This window comes from Pithys albifrons, chromosome Z, assembly GCF_047495875.1.
Source record: "Pithys albifrons albifrons isolate INPA30051 chromosome Z, PitAlb_v1, whole genome shotgun sequence".
NCBI lineage: Eukaryota > Metazoa > Chordata > Aves > Passeriformes > Thamnophilidae > Pithys > Pithys albifrons.
In genome coordinates this window covers 3,252,359-3,270,360 of record NC_092497.1, presented here as the reverse complement: position 1 = coordinate 3,270,360, position 18,002 = coordinate 3,252,359, and the positions used below count along the sequence as shown (strand labels likewise).

Below are 18,002 nucleotides of genomic sequence, written 5' to 3'. Positions count from 1 at the left end.
TTCATTTTTATTGTGCATGGTCTTTGCAGACATAGCATGTTATAAATACAACATTTGTAAAAACTCAACAGATGAAACAATTTCTTATTTTAAAAGTGCATGTCAAACACATATTTCTGACTTTTTCACATTATATGCATCTGATCAATAACATTGAACCTAATGAAACCAGTGCTTTTAAGTCTTTGAAGAGGGGAAAGCAGCAGAATGTGTTCCTCTAGACAGGAATTTTCCAAAAGAGTCTTAAAAAACATGCTGCATTTGGTATCTGGTTAATATACAGAGGGATGTACATATGTATATCTATTTATAGGCTCGCAGATAGAGCAAAGAACTCTGAGACCACATTAAGATGATGGTGATCTAATGACCCAGCTGGCATAATTAGCAGAACCTGCCAAGAATCTGCAGCACCAGAACCACCACTGAGAGTCACAGTTCAAAGCATTATTGAACAGACAGTAGGTAGCACATTTCTATCCCCTAGTGACCAGAACTCATGTTTTAACGTGCAACCATGTCATGAACACAAAGGCACAATTAATGGAGGAAGAGGAAAAGCAATCAGTTCCTTCACACAGGAGGAGGGATTGGGACTGTAGGATCTTGGGCCAGCTCAAACAGATCAGTGATAAACGGGACATCAAAGAAGCCAACATGAAAAATTTGTCTTCTGCTTTTCCTAAACAAAAGTGCATCGTACGATCAGACAAGGCAACAAAATCAGTGATCATTCAGCTGAAACTATGGATTTACAGGCAGATGGTTCATGCTTTGGCAACAGAATTTTAACAAGTGATCACCAAATTTAATACAACAGAAATACCTTTTCACAATATCCTTTAAAATCTTATCATGTCATGCCCAGCTAGGCTAAAGAAAATAAATTTAAGTGGTGGGTGCACACTTGTTAAATCAGTATTCCCTAAACCACCAGACTTTAAGAATTAAGGAATCCTACCTAACATGATCATAACTGACTGTTCCCCTCCCAGACACTAGAGATCCAGAAAAATCTATTTCTGGATTTAAATCCCCTTGAACTTGGCTAGAAGTTACTTGCATTTGATCAAGCAATACAGATGCAGACACCCTAATATTTACCAAACAGGAAAAAAAGTTCTTTAGTTCCAATTTTTGTTAGTATTTACAGAGGTGGGTGAAGACTGTAGGCATGCCTCTCAACTACAGATTTCTGTGGGATAGCAAAGAGAAATCAGAATTTAAAATACTATCCTTTCAAACACAGGGATTTCACAAAAATCACTAGACACACACTCAGGTAAGACTCAGAGGTATCCCAGTAAAGAAAGTCAAACCTCTTTTACAGATAATCCCCCAGTAAATTTGAACTGGCCTGAGTGACGACACACTGGAAAATAAAAAAGGCACCAAGCAAAAACTTCAGATGCTCCAGGATGAGCTTTGCTGACTAATGATTTGTACACCTATCCCCAGGTACCCTCCTCTCAGAAGTGCACCACACACAGGAAGATATTCAAGTGCTTTCAGTCAAAAAGAATAAAAAAAAAAATAAAAACCATAAGCAATTCCACAGATCTAAAAATCAAAAGGAAAGCAAGAAAGCCTTAACGTGGAGAAAGCTCAGCAGTGTGCCATTCCATTCACAATTCTGACTTAGAGTGAAACTCTGTAGGTAAAAATTATCTGTGCAACAGGGACACTGCTTGTAAACCAGGGCAATGGGCACTCAGTGATGACCCTGCGAGCTCAGCACCGCTACCGAATGCTGTCCAAATAATGCACTTCTGGGTACAGGGTGTTGACAAGGAGAGCCAGCAGGTTGTTGCCATCCCAAAGACAGTGTTCTGGATACCTGATGAACACAGAAGCCTGGGAGAGCTGCTCTTTATAATCCACATATTGCTTGTTTGATGCCATGGATTCAAGAGCACTCAGTGCCTATAGGTACAAGGAAGAATTCTGTTAGATGAACCTTGGTCCACAACAAACCAGTTCAGAAAGCCACCATATGCATGATTCCCCTAGAAGATCCTTATCTACTATAGAAACCAGAGTTTTCAGAACAAAACAGTTGTAAAATACAACCACATAACAGTGTTTCAATTCAACTTGTATTGTTCAAGCTGTTCTCCCACCACGATGAACACAAAAACTGTCCTATTAAGGTTTACTAGGATTCTGTAACCCAAATATTATTAAATATTTACTTCATGAACTCAAGACATGGCTTCACAGAAATTATACTGAACTACAAACTGCAACACACTCTTCTTCAGGCCGTTCTTACGAACATCTTTCATAACAGTGTTGTTTTGCTGCTATTAATAATATTTGATTTAGATATTAACTGTCAAGTTAAAGATTATATGTAGAAAAGCCTTTGTTGGCAGTACTAGCCAGGGCAAATGTTGGAAGTATTTCTGAACAAGTTTCATTCTTTTCTTAAGAGAAACAAGTTGTACCCAGCTACTTTGCTTTAGTTTCAAATCAACTCCTTCCTCTTCTCACATGCTTACTGAAAGAACACTACGGTCACTGCACATGCTAAAGCAGGAATGTTTATTTGTCACAGAGCTTGTAAGCCCTGACCTCACATAAACAAATGTCAGTGTGAGTGTAGCCCTGCTTTATCACTGAGAAGGAGTGTGATTACCAGCAGCACTGTTTTTTCCTGTTGGTTTTAAATTCCTTCTACCTGCAATGTTCCAAACTTTCTTGAAGTCAGGGTTTACAGACATTGGTTTCAACTGCTCCTTTTCAGTGTGTAAGATTAGAAACTGATGGCTTTATAGTAGTACAGAGTATTGTATAAGCAGCTAGGAGCACCTTAGGATAATGCTCAGACACAAAGTCCTGATGCCAAAGTTCAGTAACAAGGTGAGAGCAGGATTTAGCTCAAAGAAATTCTTACAAGTGACTTATTATTTCACCTCAAAAGCTGAACAAGCACATAGAGAGAGCATGTCAAGCAGCTAGAGATGGGCACAGCTCACCTGCTGAGCCTTCTGAGACAGCTTGGGCTCCGACCCGGCTTTCAGGCGCACTTGGCTCTCTGTGGGAATCTGCACCAAGAGGAAAGCAGACAAACTCCGGGCAACCACCCGAAACCTGCGTGGGGGAAGCATAGAAAGAGAAAGGGGTGTCAGATTTGCAAGTCTCAACAGCAGATACACTGCAAGTTCTATGCCATGAGGTATCTCCTGCATGAGGAACAAAGTAGAGGCTTTAGAGGATCTTTTGCAATGCATTAGAAAAAAAGAAGTCACTTGAGTATCATAGAATGGTTTGGGTTTGAGGGGACCTTAAAGGTCATGCAGTTCCCACTCCCTGCAATAGACAGGGACACCTTCCACTATCCCAAGTGACTCCAAGCCCTGTCCAATGTGGCCTTGGACATTTCCAGGGGTGGGGCATCCCAGGTTCTCTGGATATACACATAATAGAGGATGACATAATATCATACATATGAAATGTTACATCTGATCTTAAGCTTAGGCGAAGCCTTGAAGCCACATCTGAAATATTCACTTCACAGAATGTGAAACATTTTCCTATCCCAAATCAAGGGATAAATTGAATGCGACCAAGAATTCAGAGCAACTTCAACAGGACTGCATCTTTATAAACACAAAGTTATGTTTAGGTACAGCATTGAATTGGTGTTCTATAAACATCTGGGGTTTTTCTAGGCATACTCTCCACAGTGAGCTACATTTAACACCTAGCAATCAAACTTGGTGTGTCTTTTTGAAAGGTAAAGACAGATACTTCATTGAGCTTCTGTTAACATTTCCAATACCCCAAGGTTAAAACAGAAAAGGCAAAGTGTATGTTATTATACAAAATCATGCGAGGTCAACTGAAAGTCTTCTACAGACCAAGGGGATGCATCTTTAACAGTCTGCTTACAAACTGCTGGAAGTGGACATTTAAGCCAGTCACAACAGCGTTGTCTTTCTCTCCATCACAAACTTTGCAGAAGTTCATATCCGCTTCTTAACCAGATTAACACCCTCCCTGTGTCTTTTGTGTGACAGGCCCAAACAACTTCACAGATCTGGGGACAGCCTGGATTCAGAACATCTTTTGACACTGCATTGGGCAGTCTGGAGCCAGGCTGCAGCTTCTTTAACACGATGACTCAGAGCAGTTAATTTACCACACCTCATCCCTTACCTGGGTGACAAAGGAGACCTCCTGCCTAGCCCAATTGCACCAAGTATTCCAGAAGTCAGTCTCTCTTCAGCCAGCTGGCTCTGCCTGCCCTGGATCGACAGCAGTGTCCGGATGACAGATTCAATCACAATGGCATCATCCTGCTCCATCTGAATCAGGGATAACTGCATGGCTTTATGCCACCAGAGGAACAGCTTTGCCTCTTCCTTTGCTGAGCTTTAGGGAATATTTAAAGAACAAAATAAAACAAAATACAAAAAGAGTCAGATGCAGAGATTAAGAAGTTTATTTCTCTCCTTGTTAGGCCCATGAAGGATTCAGATGGTTAATTAGTGACTGTAATCCCACTATATGAGGACGGTATGACTATACACTCCACCAATTATTATACTGCTGTCACTGCCATGCTATGGATTTGATCCATTAGCTAGCAGGTTTAAAGAGCCTGTAAGAGAACAAACAGCGCCTCCTTTTAAGCTTTACAACTGGAAATAAATGATACCACAGTCCTAAGTGAATTTAAATTTCCCTAAGACTTGGGGATAAGGAATGAAGCCGTATGTCTACTCTTTTGTTCTTTTCTTTACTTACCAACAAAACACTACAGGAACCACTAGCTGTTGTTTCCACAACAATTTAGATTTTTAATATGATCTTCAAAAAAAGGAAACACTGAAGGTTTCTGTTGAGTAGAGCATGAAGTGAAGTTCCCCCTATGATATTTTTAATCTTTCCCTAAACAGTTTGCAGTTTAACTTAACAAACTCAGATTTTCCACATAAGCACCAGCACGAGTTTCCTGCATCAGACTATCCTCACATTAGAATCATAGAATCGATTGGGTTGGAAAAGACCTCCAAGATCATCGAGTCCAACCCTTGGTCCAACTCTAGTCCATTTACCAGATCATGGCACTCAGTGCCAAGGCCAATCTGCGTTTAAAAATCTCCAGGGATGGTGAATCCACCACCTCTCTGGGCAGGCCATTCCAATGCCTGAGCACTCTCTCTGGAAAGAATTTTTTTCTGATCTCCAACTTCAATTTCCCCTGGCAGAGCTTGAGTCCATCGTGCCCCCTTGTCCTATTGCTGAGTGCCTGGGAGAAGAGACCAGCCCCCACCTGGCTAGAACTTCCCTTCAGGTAGTTATAGACAGTGCTGAGGTCACCTCTGAGCCTTCTCTTCTCCAGGCTAAACACCCCCAGCTCCCTCAGCCTCTCTCCACAGGGCTTGTGCTCAAGTCCCTTCTCCAGCCTTGTTGCTCTTCTCTGGACTCGCTCCAGCACCTCAGTATCCTTTCTGAACTGAGGGGCCCAGAACTGAACACAACACTCAAGGTGTGGCCTCCCCAAGGCAGAGTCCAGGGTAAGGGTCACTGTCCTGGGCCTGCTGGCCACGCTATTTTTGATACAGGACAGGATCCCATTGGCCTTCTTGGCCACCTGGGCACACTGTTGGCTCATGTTGAGCTTCCTGTCAATTAGTACCCCCAGGTCCCTTTCTGCCTGGCTGCTCTCCAGCCACTCTGTGCCCAGCCTGGAGCGCTGCAGGGGGTTGTTGTGGCCAAAGGGCAGGACCTGCACTTGGCCTTGTTGAACTTCATCCCATTGGAATCAGCCCATATCTCAAGTCTATCCAGATCCCTCTGCAGAGCCCTCCTGCCTTCCAGCAGATCGACACTCCCTCCCAACTTGGTGTCATCAGCAAATTTGCTGATGATGGACTCAATCCCCTCATCTAAATCATCAATAAAGATGTTAAACAGGACTGGACCCAACACAGACCCCTGGGGAACACCACTAGTGACCGGCCACCAGCTGGATGCAGCTCCGTTCACCAGCACTCTCTGGGCCTGACCCTCCAGCCAGCTCTTAATCCAGGAGAGGGTACACTTGTCCAAGCCATGGGCTACCAGCTTTTGCAGGAGTATATTATGGGAGACAGTGTCAAAGGCTTTGCTGAAGTCCAGATAGACCACATCCACAGCCTTCCCCTCATCCACCAGGTGGGTCACCTGATCGTAGAAAGAGATCAGGTTGGTCAGACAGCACCTGCCCCTCCTAAACCCATGCTGGATGGGTCTAATCCCTCCACCCAGTCATTTCCCATCCCAGGGAATCTCAGAACTGTGTTTAGAACAAGTTTAATCTGCTGTGCATTGTGGCTCTGCTGTCCCCTTCCCCCTTTGGCCATCAAATTCCTACAGCACAGACCACATTGAGCATTTTTTTTAATACCAAGAAACAGCATGAACGTAGTTTTTTCCAAATCATTCTTTCACAGAAAATATAAACATTATCAACATTACTTTGGGAAGATATTCATCATATTTGCTAAATCCCAGCCATTTCAGCAGCAAAACTTGTTATATACTTCTAAGTATTTTTATTTTGACCCCAAGGCTATGCATCCTTTCCCCCAGAATTCAGTTATCTAGGAAACTGTTTTACAGCATTCAGCCCCCTAACTCTGGGCATTCCACCAGATCCATGGGCTCCAGATTTGCTTCAGAGCTGCTGAATAGTCCCCAACAGGCAGCTTTGAACACCAGGTCTCCCAGAGTGCCACCCTGAGTATTTAGCACAAAACTCATCCCACCTAGTGGACATGCTGGAAAGTGGAACCCTGCGTGATTTAGGGTTTGCTTTGAGTCATTTTAACTTAGTAAGAATCCAGGCTGTCACTGAAATCAAGTTTCTCTGACTGAAAAATGATTGAAACTCACTAGTGTTCTAATAAGTTAAATCCCTTTTTCTGTTTAACCATCACAACTATTATATTTTGGCACTGCAGATGGACAGACTTTGAATGAGTGGATATAAAAAGACAGGCCATTTCATCCAGCAACCTGTTGAAATTAACCTAATTAACCCAGCCACCTAATTATCCCAGTTACACAACTACAAATAAACTTCATCTAAAAGTCAAGGCACATTCAGAAGCTTGAAGTTTCATACCTGGGGTACACTTGCTCCAGCCATTTGCTGATGGTCAGCAGCATTTTCATTTCATTGGTAAGAGTTTGGTCAGAGTTCAGGCATTGCAGCAGGTAGACATACAGGGTCAAGTAGCTTCCCAAAGACAGACACTCCTGCAGGAAGTCTTCCATGGTTAGCTCAGGAACTTGGAGGGAGGCAAGTATAGGGCCCCAGCTTAAATCCTGGTGGTGAGGAGAATCTATGCAGAAATAGAAGGAAAGAACAAAAAGCGTGTGAGAAAGCAGCACTGAGTAAAACCTAAGAACTAGGACTACTATTTACATTATCTGGGCTGGTTTAGCTATTTTCCAGGTAATCAGCAAATAATGAAACTCTGATGGAGAGAAAAGAAAAACTCCACTATAATAGGGCATCTCCTTGACATCAAGGTGAGACGTTCTCCCAGCATTCAGACAGGACTAAAATTTGAACATTTTAGCAACAGAATTAAAAGTATTTCCTTCAGATATACTAAAATCTTCCACAGAAATTTCAGAGTTTGACCAAACAGAATTTTTTTTCTTAAATTAGCCTAGAGAACGCTACAGGAGGGGACAATTGTCTTTTGCTCTCTTGGTTGCCTCCTTTTCTAAGTCCTTCCCTTTAGCTGTGAAAATGACACTACACAGAGTAAATCAGTTTTCACAGAGACAGGTAAAATTGTTAAGAAAACCCAGAGTTGGAGCAGTTGTGAACCTAAAACATGATCACAGAATCACAGAATGGTTTGGGTTGGAAGGGATCTTCCAGACCATCTTGTTCCAACACCCTGCCATGGGCTGGGACACCTTCCACTAGATCAGGTTGCTGCAAACCCTGTCCAACCTGGCCTTGAACACTTCCAGGGACGGAACAGCCACAGCTTCTCAGGCCAACCTGTGCAAGGGCCTCCCCATCCTCATAGGGAAGAATTTCTCCCCTAATAAGCCATCTAAGTCTGCTGTGTATTAGTGTGAACTATGAAGTGCCATTCCCTCTCATCCCGACCCACCATCAGGGGGGTTAGAACGAGACAATCTTTAAGGTTCCTTCCAACCCACAGCATTCCATGATTCCAGATGATTTGAGCTCAGCAGCACCCACGACAGAACTCCTGAGGCAAGCAGAGGCAGGCCCCTACCCTGGTTGAAGTAGGCAGTGATACAGGCCTCTGTAGTCTCTGCCATGTGCCGCACGGAGGCCAGGCTCTGGCAGGCTGCAGTCAGGAGGGGCATGGCCAGCAGTCCATGCACTTTGCTGTCTATCCATCCCCGCAGGGTCCCCCGGAGCGACTCGGCCGTGGTGATGCTGGAATTGTTCAGCATCATCAGTGTTTCTGTGAAGAGGCTGCTGAGGGCCAGGTGGCGTGTCTGCAGGTCCATATCTGCAAGTCAGAAAGCAGAGAACCGTGTCAGTAATCGATGCCGGAGCCCAAATCCAACTTCACTTCCTGTAGTCATTGGCAAAATGTTCTTGCTCATAACAATTCCCTGTCTGTGCTTGGCAGCACACCTGTGTCTCCTCCTGACCATGATCCACACCACTCCTGACAGGTATTTCTTAGTCCACCTGAAGTCACAGTTCGATAAAGGAATCCCAGGATGGGACTATCACTAAAACTGAGATGAATATAAATCCTATGTGTGTGGACACACCATACCACTAGTGTACATCAATGTAACTCTTCTACTTCAATACTGTCAGGCTTTCCTAATTTTACAATTTAGAACCATTCCTGAGAACCTAGTCATGGAACCATGGAATGTTAAGGGCTGGAATGGATCTTAAACATCATCTAGTTCCAGCCTCCCTATCATAGGCAGGGACATCTTCCACTCGATCAGGGACACCTCTCAGTAGACCAGGTTGCTCAAAGCCTTATCTAGCGTGGCCTTGAACACTTACACAGTTGGAGCATCCAAAACCTCCCTGGCCAACTTGTTCCAGTATCTCACCAGCCCCACAGTAAAGAATTGCTTCCTAATATCTGCCCTCAATTTCCTCACTTTCAGTTTATACCCATTACTCCTAATCCCTCAGGACTAAGCGAGTGTATTTCTGCCACTCTTCCTTTTAAAAAGGATGTAATGCACTACCAAAATAAACAATGAAACAGACAACGAAGAAAATAATCCCTCAAGCTCCTGTATATCAGCCAGTTTTACTCACCACATAACCCCTCTTTTAAGGTTGGTTCTGCCACTCTTAGCCGCTCTATGGGGTGGTTCACACTTTTGCTGTGTGCTAATATACCACCTTGATATGCATCATCAAAGTAACATGCCCTGCTGCCCATAAGGGAGACATTATAGTAATGCAAGTAATTACACAGTCATAAACTTGCATCAATCCATGCAGCAGAATAAAGAATCCTGACAGCTTTAAAGCCACTTCTGCAACACAAACCTGGGGGATTAAAAATGACTACATCATCTAGCAACTTGGCCATTTCTTGTTCCAAAACTGCAAGGGTGATCTTTCCACTTTGCTCCAAGGTGCTGAGGAACTGAACCACCTGGCGAATGTACGCTCGGCACTTCAGTGTTGCATCCTGTCCAACAAAATTTAAATCAATTAGAAAAACAAAAAAAAAGTCATGCCTAGAACTCTTTCCGCAATACATACAGCCAGAACTTTGCAAAAGAAAAGACCAACTCAGAGACACCGGTTCAACTCACAAGGTGGATGTGACTATCTGAAGGTGTCCCAAAGCCTGCTGAGATTTTCAGGAGCTTCACTATCAGTTCAGCTCCAGCATCCTTAGCAAGGATAACAGAGGGAGGATAGTGACTGTTGCAGTAGCTGATGATGCTTTCGTAAGACGAAATGCCCACAAGCTGCCAAGGAAGGGAGCTGGTCTGTCCAAGAAGATTTATGAGTGGCGATTCCTGAAGATTTAAAAACATCAGTCTAAGCTACACCTTCTTTGCAGTATTAAATTAGTATTAACAGTACTCAATATTGGAAGGAAGCCCCTGCTCCAGAATTTGAAGGAGATGGAGCAGAACCCCCACAGAAAAGGATGACCGTGGCAGTCCAGCTGAAAAGCAATTCCTTAGTTAAGCAGTAAGCTAACACATGTATGTCACCTCTAGCATTCAGGTAACAGTATTCAGGCTGCTGCAGCAGCTCTAACTAAGCACAAAAGTCAGTGAGAAACATCAAAATTTAACATGTAAACATGTCAAGGCAGCTGGAAAGAATGCAAGTTAAAGACACTTCAGCAGCCGTTTAAAAGAGGCATTAAAATACTATTTTAAAAAGTTATTTTAAAAAATAAGTTAGTCCTAAGTTCACAGCAGAAACTGGGTCCCTTAATTTTCCATTCAGTGAAACATCTACCAACCTGTGGGATTCCTCAAGGGCTTATTCTCATGAATAGCACCATGAAGAGCATAGCAGCCCTGCAGTACTCCCAGCTCACAGAGGCAGTACAAGTCCGTAGATGGAAAAGTCTGTATGTCCACAAGCAGCTATTGCCTGTTCTTAAACACCTTCAGTAACAAAGGGTCCCCCTGGACACTGAGAAACACTGAATGGCTGGGGCTGTGTCAGGGCAGGTTTAGGCTGGACACCAGGAAAAGGTTCTTCCCCCAGAGGGTGGTGGGCACTGAACAGGCTCCCCAGGGCAGTGGGCATGGCCCAAGGCTGCCAGAGCTCCAGGAGTGTTTGGACAACACTCTGAGGGACAGGGTGGGATTGTTGGAGTGTCTGTGCAGGGTCAGGGGTTGGACTCTGTGATCCATGTGGGTTCCTTCCATTCTATATTCTGTCCTACCACTCTACATGTTTTAGAACAAACAAATACTGGAATTGTGCTAGCAATCCAGAACTAACCCAAATGAGACTACTTCAACAAGAACGTGACACTGGTACAACCAGATTTAGGTCAAGGTGCCACAGGAGCTTTCTGGGAGGCAAAAACCTCCTGACAGTAAGTCAGTTTAACACATTGCTGGAGGGTAGGAGGGAATTCCTGAGGCTGACTCATACCATGTGCAAACAGGTATCTTCTGAAGCTTGAGAAGCTTCTGATAAGCAAAGACATTCAGGTCAAAGCATGTGAACTCTGGTAATTTTCCTAAACTGAAATACAGTGATCATTAAAGGCTGCTGGTGACATCTTGATGCAGCACCTTGCAGTGCCTCAGAGGAAAACGAAAACAGAAGATGTAGGAAGAGGGAGAAAGCTGACGGATGTGAAATGAGGCTGAACATGATCCAGACCCTCGGAAAGAGTCCTCCAGAAGAAATGGGCTGGATGAAACTGTGCTAGATTTACCCACACAGAGTTTTTAGCAAAAGCAGGACTTGGAAGTACAACCTAATACCCACAGATTCCCTATCCTATTACAACTCAGAAACACTGGAATGCAACTATAAATGTGAAAAGCATTGAGAAACCACAGATTATCAAATCCCCCTGTGGAACAAGGGAACCAGGAAACTCAGCCTAAGATTCAATAGATGAAGCAGTTTGTCCCCCAGTAACTCATCAGATGCAGATAATAGCAAGCTTCTTAAAGACATACCTGGTCTTCAAGATGCTGTTGCATCATTGACACTTGACATCACATCATATGGAGCATTTTGTGGTAAGAAACAGATGTTTGCAAGAGCAGTTCTGAGTAAGGACTGAACGACACTTGACATCACATCATATGGAGCATTTTGTGGTAAGAAACAGATGTTTGCAAGAGCAGTTCTGAGTAAGGACTGAACAGCTCTCACTTAAAACTTTTGAGAAAACATGCTCAGGCAGACACATGTTTGTCTTTTAGAAAGGTACAAAAAGAACTACCCTGGGGATCAGAAACTGCTCCAAACCTCACAGGGACTAATCCCACTTCTGCATTGTGCTCAACCCATCTCAAGTGTGAACAATACTGAAGATCAGTTTGGAAAACATCAGGACTCAAATCAAGGTATAAGCTTTCCATAAATGGATGATTCCTCACTATCCCTCCACATATTCATGTTTGCCACTCAGAAAAAGAAGGAAGGCACAGTGGAGGTTTACAAGATTGACCTTGACAGAATAAATGTGACTCAATGAGCCTCCCAGTATCTCACAAAAGGTAATACAAGCACAGAGGGCACAGGCAAAGTTGCTCCTACACTTCTTTCATTCAGGCTGTCAGAAAAATCTTCACTTTAAGGTATATATAATATTGCCCTAGTGAAACTAAACACATTTGTTCTTTCCAAAATCCAGACTATCATGTTGTAACTCCAGGGACACTGCCTGTATTAATTTGTTACTCCTTCCAGCACTTCTGGATTACAGCACTTAAGAAGCTTCTTAAAGTAAACAGCAGCTCTTCTTTTTTCACAGAAGTTACACGAAATGCCTCAGCTATGCAATTACTCTGGAATACTATTTTGGGTATTTTACACATGCAGAAACCACTTCAGAGTTAATCCTTCTTCAATAGAGAAAGAAGTCCCACCCTGTGTCCTTTATAGTGAAGGATTATTTTTCTTCTAAGAGAGACAGGTATGAACATTTCCAAGAATTACCTCTTCGCCTATAAGTTGCTCCTCCTTTGCCAATAGGACCATCATATACAGCAAACAGACAATCATGTTGTGAGTCTGAGGGTGAGGGTTGGGATTCCAGGCATCAGAGAGGACACTGACCCAGTTTATTTCACACAAAACATAACCCAAGAACAGGAAACAACTCTTAGGGCTGCCCCTTTCGATCTAGGAAGGAGAAAGCAAAAAAGACAGGTGCATAAAATGATGTGGGATATAAATACTTCAATACTTTTTAGTTCCTTAGTCAACTATAAATCCCCAGCAGGATTTTAGATCAGCTTTACCTTGTCTCAGAGGTAAAGAGAGAAACTTGGGGGTGAGAACAGCATGACAATAGTAAAATATATTAAATCTAACTAAATATATATTAAACAGATATGTAATAAATAAGACATTCAGATACAGCAACAGCAGATTACAAACACTGGCAGCTTTACAGCTTCTCATAATTTTGTCTAAGATTCAAATACATTTCTTAAAAAATCCACCACCAAATAAGGAGCTGTGAATGCCACAAACTTTAAAAGCCTACTTGCTAAAGAACTGCCTCCATCTCTCCAGTTATTTTCAGGACAATACTGACTATGAACTTAATTCAACAGATGCTATGTACTCACTTTAAAGAACTCTTCCATAAGCATCTGGTCTGGATGCATTTCCTTCCATGGAAGCCTTTTGAACTCAGCGTGGAAGGCATAGAGAATAAACTCTGGCATTTTAGGGGCTGTGCAACACTCACAGTAATGCATTAGATGTAACCACAAAGCCCCATGATGACTTGGCAACAGCTTTTCTAGAATCAGAGAAAATAGCTGAATTAACAACAGAAAAAAAAATCAAGGATAGCTGGATTTCAAAAGAATGTCAAAGTTTAGAGATGAAAAACTTTAAGTTACACTAAACTACACTCAAAGAAAAAATGCACATTCAACTTTTCGATTTTTTTTCTCCAAATGATCAGCTGGAGAGGTTTTTGATTTCATGCCCTGTTCTGCTCTTTTGCAATATTCTGAAGTTATAAAATATTTCTTCAAGATAGAACTTAATTGCTTTTAAGTTGAGCCATTTTGCTTTTTCTAAAGAAGACCTTTTGTATCTCCAATTTTATATAAAACACAATTATCTTGTAAAAATAAGCAATTAAAAATAACAAATAAGTTTGAATCTAGTTCATCCCTAGAAGTTGTTAAGGGGTACTGTGAAATTAATATTTTCCATTCCTATGTTTAACTACACATTAGGCACCAAAAGCAATGCTTAATGAGAGCTCAAAATGGTCAGTTCCTGGAGACTAAATTACCCCCAAGACTAGCTGTTAAAGAACATGTATTGGTCATTGTGACATGATACTACATATGTTTTTTGGGAACATGCAGACCTGGAAAGATGTCATGCACTTCTCATGACAGCTCATTTTGTTTTACTTTCCTGCAATTAAATTTGTTATGCATTTTTCAATCACATTATCTATACCTGCCAAGGCAAAAAGCTGTTTTTTAAGGATGACACAAATAAGTGCTCCTGATATGATTGCAGTCGTCATCCCAAGTAAAATCCTCTCCTGTCCCATATCTCAATCAAAAATCTTTTTTAGTCTGGTAAAACAGAAAGTGCTACTTCATTAAAACAGTGTGGATTTCACCCACCTTTAAAGCTCTTGTGCAAGAGCCTGATGCAATCTGTAAACAAAGAGACCACGGTGGAGGCTACAGGAGTGTCACTCTCCAGCCAAGGGTAGCAGGGCTGGTTACTGAAAAGAAGCAAAAGTGATGCAACACAAATTTCAGTGCCCTGATCATAAACACTTCCAGCAATTTAAACATTCTAAAGCACAGCAAGTCAGTATAGTGCAGCTTATCAGCAGTTCTCTCAGACTCAATTCCTTGGGACTGTCCTCTCCTTCTTTAGAAGAGCTGCATATTTCAGTATTTCACTGAAGAGCAACAGTAACATTGAGTAAACAGAAACGACTTGTTTGAGATTTCATAATGGAATTAAAGACCAAAACATGGGAATTTCTCAATGACATTACATACCACCTGTAGTCAGCCTTGTAATGTAAGTGCTGAAGGTGCACTCACAAATCAAAAAGCTTTCAGTTTTGAAAGAAAGCAAAGTTTAAATATCTAATAGCAAAATTTAAATATATAATATTATAAGTAATTGTTCAGTGAAGACAGAGGTACAGACAAGGCAGTAGATCATCAGGGTACTGATTTAGCCTGAAGTTTCTTCTCACACCACTGACATTTATGGCAGTATTTGGCATTTTTCATTTTGTTTTAAACTAAGGTATTATAGGCACTATGGAAGCTTAAAAAAAAGAATCCAAAATTCAAGTTTCAGTGTTTTCAGAACTGACTGCAATACTTACTTGGTCATCACAAAGCTCCAATCATATTATTATTACAAGATATTTCTCATAATAATAATTACTCAGATAATTATTCAATCCAAACCTTGGAAAAGCTGATGTAAGTCATGAATTAGTTCCATAATTATTAATGATATGAGAAAAGTAAGAGCTATTTAAATGGAAGGTCATAAGACAGTCATGAATTATTACACAACAGGTAATAATGAAAGCAATTCTTACAGGGACAACTTCCTTACTTTAGATAAAATTAATTTAACTTTAAAATGCAATATATACCTTGCATCTTCCTTATCCAAGACCAGTATCCATGGTTTAAAGAGTCCAGCAATAACTGAATACAAGGACTGCAGGGCTAGAAGGAAACAAAGCAAAAGCTGTTTTTTTTTCTTCAAATCAACAACAGTGAATACATCACATTTTTCCAAATTTGCATACAATGTCCTTTGCTGACATTCATAGACCCACATAATAATTCAGGTTGGAAAAGAACTCTAAGATCATTCAGTCCAACCATTCAATCAGTCCTTTCTGGTCAAATAAAAACTTAAAATATAATGTGCTTACTAGTAACTGGTTAACAACATGGTTGTTTTAACATCAATCATAAGCATTTTGAATTGTTCAGATGTTCTATTAGTATCACTTTAATAACAGAGATTGTGGAGGTAATGATGATTCACAGTTTAAAACTGCATATATTAAAATAAAATGTGTTTAGGTGATTTTTCTCCAAATTAAAATCACACCAAATTAAGTACTGTCTCCTTCCCAAACTTCTGCTCAGTGTAAAAGACTGTATTTTTCTTGAAGAAAGTACAATCTCTTCATGAAATAATTTTAAAGCAAGTTCAAATTAAAAAAAGGTTTCTCTGCAATTATAAAGTCCTACATGGCCATGAAGTAGCATCAAGATTTCCCATCTGTATTTTAATGTTCTCATCGTTGCACAAATGCAAAATGAGAAGACTTTACTGCACATTAGCAGAGAAAATTGGAAAAACTGAGTGTCTGTTTGTAAGTTCTTTGTTTTTAAGACATGTTACCTGCTAGAACTGCGTTACTGCCAACAGGCTCTTGGGCTAAATTAGCAACTTCACTGTCAATAAGTCGTTTAATAAGATACTCCAGGAATTTATTCACTTCAGGCACATAAGGAGTCCACTTTGAAAAGAGGCCAAAAGTCCGGAAGTCCACTGAAGCCAGTCTGAGTTTGCAGAAGGATGTGGTAAGCCATTCTATTGTCTCTCTAACCTAGAAAAGGGAGGAAACTATTAATCAGCTACAGAAAGGCTGCCCAGCAGTGTTATTTGTCACTGGAGGGCATCTGTTTCAGCTGAAAAACATAATAAATCAACCACGTACCTGTTGTGTGGAGAGAAGAATTTTTGCAGCATCCCCCAATACAGGAGTTTCAGTAGATTCACTTTTCTTGAAGCTTCCCTGCTCAGTAACTTGTGAATCACACCCCAAAGCTTTAAGTGATGCCTTCCAACAGTCAGGGCTTAGAAGCTGCTCTGATGAGCCTTAGGATAAAAACAAGGGAATGCATTTGTGAAAACCAGAAAGATACTGGTCTGTCTCCAAACAACTCACAAAAAAGGTTGAAATTAGAGCTCCCTATTACAAAAAAAAAGGATTAGGCAAGGCATGAATTTGAAAATTCCAGGTTTAAGGGTGAGAGATGCCCCTAATTTGCAAACACAATTATTTTAACATTTTTTTTGGCATCTACATGCTCTCTTCTTACTGAGTTTCCCAGGCACTTCATTTATCTCTGGCTACAAACACTTACTAAGAGACAACTGTTGCCTCAGCTCATGTGGTTTGTAGTCATTTGAGAGGCACATCTGATTATGGGTGGCACCTAACGTCAACCAGAACATTCTCAGCAGATTTCAGTATTAGTTCCAGGTCTCCATAATGCCAGTTCTCAGTTTGACATTGAAGGGTGTTAAAAATACCCCAAGGATTCCACATTACAGACTGTGGCATAACCATAATTAATAGGTGCTTCCATTAACAGAATACTCTCCTGCATCCTTCTCCTGTTCACAGAATCACAGACTATTCTGAGTTGGAAGAGACCCACAAGGATCATCAAGTCCAACTCCTGTTATATGGGCTTAAAAATCTGTTGTCACTGCTGTGTGTGCTTTGACCTGCAGAAAGGTGTTTCCTTCCAGCAGAGCTACACTGCCTACACAGAAATTTTAAAAAGTTTAAATCATTCTGCATTAGTTGCTACTTTACTGCATGCAGTTCATTTTTTTAAACTTGAAGGGTTCTGCACATAAATCGTACTACTCAGGTACTCACTTTGCATGAACAACCTCAGGAAATCACTGTAGTGGTCAGGGAACTGATACTGGAGAAGGATAGTCCAATGCTTGCAGAAGATATTAAATGGCATCAAAATATCTTCTTCAGGCTCCAGGCCACATGCATTGAGAGCCAAGTGAATAGACTCGAGAAGCTTGGTACGCTCAGCAAGAGGTGGCTTAGCCAGGCTTAACCACTGTGTGAGGTCAAACTAGAACAGAGGACAGCAAGCATGTGTAAGTAAAGCTTTAACAGCCTCGACATCTTTAGGAGAAGGAAGGAGACATCAGGGGAAACAAATCATTAAGTTTTTATTTAAGAAAAACATGAATTTGCAGAAAAATGAATTTGCTTTTTATTAGCCCTAACTCCAAACCAAGGCGATGCTCTCCAAAGGTTATGATTTAGCATACTGCAGAAGGCCCTGGATTTATGAAGCAGCCCTTGGCAAAGGTTCCCAGATTCATAAAGATGTGTCTGAATTTCCACACTTCAGTATCACTGCCAAATAATCACAAGCATTAAACTGGACTTATCTCCACAGTCCATAAATTTTCAGGTGGAGGTGCAAAGATTTTGTAGCATCTTGACCATCTGTTCAAACCCTGATGAGCAGAGACAACACTGATCACTCCCACTACAGATATC

The 18,002-nt window shown here is 41.4% G+C and overlaps 1 protein-coding gene across 3 annotated transcripts in view; it reads right to left on the bottom strand.

The window, feature by feature from the left end:
• Window positions 1-18,002, bottom strand: part of EPG5 (ectopic P-granules 5 autophagy tethering factor) — a 60,659-nt gene continuing 42,657 nt past the window's right edge. For 2 of the 3 annotated variants that reach the window (XM_071580505.1, XM_071580506.1), the window contains exons 31-44: window positions 17,352-17,565; window positions 16,398-16,558; window positions 16,079-16,286; window positions 15,312-15,387; window positions 14,305-14,408; window positions 13,276-13,451; window positions 12,638-12,823; window positions 9,796-10,005; window positions 9,524-9,668; window positions 8,259-8,501; window positions 7,118-7,337; window positions 4,162-4,377; window positions 2,979-3,093; window positions 1-1,923 (exon numbers count right to left, since the gene is read on the bottom strand). In XM_071580505.1, the coding sequence (XP_071436606.1) occupies window positions 1,741-1,923; window positions 2,979-3,093; window positions 4,162-4,377; window positions 7,118-7,337; window positions 8,259-8,501; window positions 9,524-9,668; window positions 9,796-10,005; window positions 12,638-12,823; window positions 13,276-13,451; window positions 14,305-14,408; window positions 15,312-15,387; window positions 16,079-16,286; window positions 16,398-16,558; window positions 17,352-17,565 (2,457 nt within the window). In that variant the 3' untranslated portion in view covers window positions 1-1,740. The remainder of the gene's footprint in view (window positions 1,924-2,978; window positions 3,094-4,161; window positions 4,378-7,117; window positions 7,338-8,258; window positions 8,502-9,523; window positions 9,669-9,795; window positions 10,006-12,637; window positions 12,824-13,275; window positions 13,452-14,304; window positions 14,409-15,311; window positions 15,388-16,078; window positions 16,287-16,397; window positions 16,559-17,351; window positions 17,566-18,002) is intronic. The other variant, XM_071580507.1, reaches the window with a different exon arrangement.